The 6,000-nt window shown below is 37.4% G+C and overlaps 1 protein-coding gene across 1 annotated transcript in view; it reads left to right on the top strand.

The window, feature by feature from the left end:
- Positions 1-6,000, top strand: part of CALCR (calcitonin receptor) — a 62,327-nt gene that overhangs the window by 19,299 nt on the left and 37,028 nt on the right. Inside the window, exons 4-5 of the mRNA XM_010001577.1 lie at positions 403-515; positions 4,672-4,763. Of these exons, the coding sequence (XP_009999879.1) occupies positions 403-515; positions 4,672-4,763 (205 nt within the window). The remainder of the gene's footprint in view (positions 1-402; positions 516-4,671; positions 4,764-6,000) is intronic.

Genomic DNA, 6,000 nt, shown 5'->3' with positions numbered 1-6,000 from the left:
GTTTTTAACTATTTTCCTTTGATACCTGAAACTCTGCATGCTTCCTTCAGGTCTGGTGTCAGGCCTGATGTTACTTTCTTTTCCATAAACAGCTTTCAATAGCCTCTTTAAAGGAATTATTATTACAGAAATAATTGCATCTGAATGGAGGCTGGGTATATATACTCTACTGCATTCATTCAAGGCAAAAGGAGACAGAAATTACAAATATACCATCAGATAGATGAAAAACTAGAAAAAATCTAAAACAAAACAGACAAATGTATATTAATTGCACAAGTTGAAAATGCTTTGGATTTTGTTACACAGGCATCTTTTTTCCAAACAGGAAAATTTTAGTGGATTTTTATAAATGTGTAGTATGCATATGATGAAATAACTATTATTGCATTTTATCATCAGAGAGGGCTTCAAAATATTGTGATGAAAATGGAAACTGGTTCCGCCATCCTGAGAGCAACAGAACTTGGTCCAACTACACCCTGTGCAACTCTTTCACCTCCGAAAAATTGAAGGTATGCTACAGTTAAAAGGCAGTGATTATTTGGGAATTGTTTTGAGCTGAGCTAGCAGTGAGACATAGATGAGAGAGATCAGAATTATCTTCATCTTTTAGTTGTATTTGTTGCACAAGAATTTATAGCATTGTCCTCATTGTTTTAGCGTATTAAAATTACTTGATGAGTGCTCAAACCTAAATGTAAGTTTGCTAGGGGGTGAATAATTCAATAGAAGTTCATGTGACAAGTTTTGCAATATTTTTCAAAGGCATTTTTTAATTCCTGTGTTATTCTGTGATTGTCTAACAGTTATAAAATGATCGTTTCAAATTTCTATTTTTCTTTCTGTAACAAGTATTTTCCAAGCTCTTGATGTCTTCTCTGCAGGGCTAGAAGTATTAACCTAAGTTTAAATTATTTTTCTTAACCAAAGAATATCACCCTGTACTCTACTCCATTTGCAAAGAAATATTTGTGAAGATACTATTAATACAGAAAATCCTAATGGTCTGAGCACATCTAACTGTAACATTTGACTGAAATCATTGAGACTATTTACAATAATGAATTAATCATTTGCATCAGTATTTCCAAAATCAAGTTTCTAAGCTGAAAGAGGAGAACTAAATACAAAAGCACCAAAAGAAACAAAGAGAGAGAAATCTGAGAAAAGCTGAAAAAAATAAGTTAAGGAAGCTCATGAAAATAAACATATTTCTAAAATGTGAATGTAGTTCCAGGAAAATCTGATTACAGATTTGTGACAGAATAATTTATGACTATTTGGAATTGTGGAAGGAAAAAGGTCAAGAAGTTATTTGATTTGGGGTTTGTGTTGGAGGCTTTTTTAAAATTTTTTTTCATGCAGCCAAAAAGCAGTATGTGGTTACGTTTAGTAATGATCCAGCCCAAAGGGTCTTGGAAAAGTCTACTGGACTAGGCAGGAGGTGGATTCTGAAAGTTTTTTCAGCATGAGAAGCAGTCATGGTAAAATAAGTCTCACCTATGTGACAAGGAGAGAATAAAAGTAACAAACTGAGCTCACAGAGCCATTCAATAGAAACACCATAAAAATATAATTTTTCCAGATGTTGGCCCATGTAGGGAGGCAAAAAAATGTAGTTCTGTCACCTATTATCCATGCCTTCCAGAAGAACAATTTTGAACATCATTCAAGTAAAGTGCTGATAGAACACAAAGGAAAATCATACGTGCATCAAGATTCTTCTAAAAGAAAAAATAATGGAAAATGCAGAAAGAATCTCTCTTTACAGAAATGCCAAGTTAGATTATGACCTTTAATCCAAGCCTTCAAAAACAGGAGTATGCTTCACTTGCATGGTTTCCTTGTACCTAGGGATAACACAATTGACTGAGTAGGAAGTATTCCTGTTAGAGAATTCTCATTCCTCCAATGAAGAATTCTAAGGGGACAAACAAAGAACATTTAAGTGTTTCTTTCAGAATTTTTCTAAGCCCAGGATTAAAAAAAACCTGCATAAATTAAAATTTTGATGAGTCAGCAGGTAATAAATCCTCTGTGTCAAAAAATGACGTGACAGATTGCCATTTCAAGGAGTGCAGAAACTAATGAAATAGTTCATTATTTGCTTGAACTGGAAATACCTGAATGCTATACTTTTTAAACAGATCACTTCAAAGAAAAATATTTCAACCAGCTCTTAAAAACACAGTGATAGACCATCTGATATTAGCTGGTGGTTCAGTCCATTCTGATCTGTCTTTGTTGTAATATTTTGAAAGGTTTTTGATCAGTTACCATAGTAAATTTACATGGAGTAATCAAAAATGCTGTTGTTGAGTCTCAATTATACTGTTAAACTGATTTAGCAGTTGTCCACTGAAAGGCAGATAGTTTTAATAACCCAGGATCCTCTGGAGTGCACAGTGACTTGCACGTAAGTATCTGGAAGCCTTTCCTACCTCTAGCTGTGTCAGGGTAAGGGAGCAAAATGAGCTATTTTTTAACAATTCATCTTTAAATTAAATTCAGAGTTAAAAATTGTATCAATCTAAAGTTGTGAAAAACCATAGCAGCCACATAGTACAGAGTGGAAAAAATGTCACATGCATACAGGTAAAAACCTCTCCCACTACTGTGTGTAGAGAAAGTTTCCTGCTCTTCTCTGTACTCTGGTCTTCCCTCTCTGGGGTTGCTGGTGATCTCAGAAAAAGTTGTCAAGCATTTGCACTCACTAACAATGTTGTGGTTAGTCTTTTTGATAGAAAACTAGGAGTCCTAGGGTATTTTCAGTTAATCTTCAAAGACTGTGAATTATGTTTACACTCAGATCATGTTTGTTCTACATGGTTAGGATGGTGAAAATATGACTTCAGTTTAAATCTGAATCAGACCACCACCACTTAGGTTAATGAATGAAGAAGTTGATTCCAAAGTTGTAAAATGACTGAAGAACAAACTAGATAAAGAGATGTGGACCTTTGCTACGCAGAATGTCTATGTTTTCTGAATTTTATTTGCATTTGTTTTCAATTAAAAACAATGTGAGTTGCAAAGTTTAGGGCCACGGAAGGCAATTAATCTAATTGTTGAAAAAAGAAAAATTGCACATGCATTAAAAAAAAAAGAAAGAAATGAATGAAGTAGAGCTGGGAAGAAAATTATCTCAACAGATGAAATAAGACTACCTATCTAGTCTTTTGTGGTTTGTTAATGACACGCTGATACTACATTAGTGCTTTCAGGAAAGAAGTTGGTGGTGAAAGTGATGTCCTGACATTTAGCCACATGCAGCCTTCTGACAGCTGGGTGATGCTTGAAAGCTTGGCTGAGACCAAAGTATGACATTTAAACACTGCAGCATTCTGCAGCCCAGGTGCTGTCCTGCAATTTTGTTTCACTATTAGCATGCTAAATATGGATAGTCCTGTCTTAGATTTCACTGATACTTGTTAAAGTGAAAGCTCAAGTATCTGTTTGTTCATCCTGGCTTCACAGCATTGTAAGACCATCTAGGTGCCCAGTAGTGGAGTTTACAAAACTGTGAACCAGAACTTGTGTCACGGTGTGCAGTTCTAGTGTGGTAGGAGCTGAGGATAATTTTAATCTCATCTGCTGCTTTCCTGACTCTGGAGGCCTCGGTCATAAACTGAGTGTGACTTCTCCAAAGGGGAGAATCCCAGCATTTATACTCACTTGTCATAACACAGCTACTCTGCCTCAGCTATTTTAGTTGCCTTTCTGCATCTTTCCTAGCTCTGCCATGTGCATAAGGTGAACAGACTGGAAACACAGATGCATTTCAGACGTGCATATACATTTCAAACAGAGGCACAATGATCTTCTGCCCTCAGTGCCTTTCCTGATGATATCAAACACTTTGTTGACTTTTTGGCTGTCATTACATTCTCAGACAATGATTCAGAGAATTGGCCAGGATGACTTCAAGATCACCTTCCTGAGTTTAGTTTCTGATTCTGAATTGAACATTTTGTAGGCAGGTTTTGGCTAGTTTGTCCCTAGGTGTATCACTCCACTCTTTTCTGTATTAAATCTCATATGGCATCTTCTTGTCCCCTTTGTTATCTGAGGCCCTTCTGGGGTTCCTCACTATTATCTGAAAGACTTAAGTATCACCTGGAAACATAGTCATTTCTCTGTGTCAGGTCACTGATTAATATATTGAACAAAAAACCAGCCCCAATACCAGTCCTGAGGGCACCTGACCACTAACTCATCTCCAAAAGTGACGATTAAGCTTTTACTCCTTGTTGTTTGTGCCATTTTCAAACCCTGTAAGCTTTCTACCAACCTGCAGCAACCTATTTTCTTTAATATATTTTTTGTGTGTGTGGAAACTTGTAATGGGCTTTTTGAAAATCCAAATATATTATGTCTGCTGTGCTCTCCTATAGCTCAGGAAAGGTACAGATGCATAATCTGAGAAGGGATCTTGCCAGTTACTTCAGTGCAGCAGAAACAGATCAACTCATGTGAGAAACACTTTCTCATCTTTAGACCATGATTCATGCTGTTTAACAGATTGGTGGTATTTAAAATATATTGAAAGGGAACCTTTGAAAGAAAATGAACACAAACCAGAAGGTCGATTTTGTAGATTCTTCCCCCATGAGAAAGAAACCCGAGTGCCTGCAAATTATTCATGTTTGCCTTTTCATTCGATTGCAGATGGCCTTCATCCTTTATTATATGGCGATCGTTGGCCATGCTTTGTCTATAACATCCCTGTTGATTTCCTTGGCAATTTTCTTCTATTTCAAGTAAGTATTTCTTACAGACACTCTTCTTTCCTTGAGATATCTCAAGTGGTAACAAAAACTTGGAAGGGCACATGGCTGTGATAAACAGCTCTTCTAATTGCCTGTTTATATAATCTTGGTAAAAAAGTCTCAGCACAGGGTCCCCTCGCCAAAGGGACAAATACACAGATGATTTGTAGAATCCATCAGTGCATAGCAAACACAACATTTCAGTTTACACATGCATAGTAAGTGGGATAAAAGGTGCCCCTTGCTGAGCCCCCACCTCTAGTGCACAAGGGATGATTGCCTTGCTTTAAAATTCTGCAGTGGAAGGTGCACTACAAAACCCCAGACACCATGTGCCAGTGCTTAAATCAGTTCCAGATTCAGAGTCCCTGTATTATTTAATCTAAATCTTACATGAGACACCTTGGTTTATTTCTGGTCTCAGTTGTGATCTGTATGTGCTATGTATCTTATGGATATGGTCAGGTTGTGTGCCTTCTAATAGTAATTTTTTTAGTAGCATTATGCAGAGCTCCTCCCTGGTTGCTTCAACTGCTGCTGGTCCCTGGAAGAGTACTCCATGGATGAGGGTATCCATATAGGCTGGAAAACGGGTATGCTTAATAAATTGAGACGCCAGAAGAGGCTGGCATAAATCTTAGGGCAATTCAGTTAGATGTCTGTGCCTCAGCTCTCAGACAGGAAGGGTAAAAGAACAGGTCCCCAGCATCACTACCACCAAGAGTCAGTCTAGGAAGAACAGGGAAGTGAAATAGTTAGACTTGGCATGGATTATAAGAGTCTGTAAGATTACAAGTTCAAAATAGGTGGATCCAAAATACAGGTTGTGAATTCCGCTCATTTCCAGAGAGGCAGTTTGATGAGTGGCTGTGATAATGTGCAGTAATCAGATACAGAGATGGTTAGAAACTCTGCCCAGTAAACTGATTAATTCCCTTCCCATCTATGTAAAGAAAAAGAGCACAAACCACAGCCACAGTACTTCTTTAAGAAAACTGGGAAGAGCACTGTTTAATCTGATTTGGAATTCTGTATCCAGTCTTCAGAATTATTTGGGACAGAAAAGACAGGATCTCATTTCATTGACTCAAAATGGACCAAGAGGTTGATTCCTTGCAGCAAGCAAGGCAGGATCTGGCTGTCTGACTCACACTTAGTTCTGAATCACAGGCAACATACAATACTGATCAGTCCCAGGCCATGCTGAAAGATTCATCTTTCCAGCAGC

The sequence above is a fragment of the Chaetura pelagica genome, unplaced genomic scaffold, assembly GCF_000747805.2.
Source record: "Chaetura pelagica isolate M959 unplaced genomic scaffold, ChaPel_1.0 scaffold127, whole genome shotgun sequence".
Classification (NCBI taxonomy): domain Eukaryota; kingdom Metazoa; phylum Chordata; class Aves; order Apodiformes; family Apodidae; genus Chaetura; species Chaetura pelagica.
The sequence above is the reverse complement of the archived record's forward strand: the minus strand, read 5'-3'. Positions and strand labels throughout refer to the sequence as shown.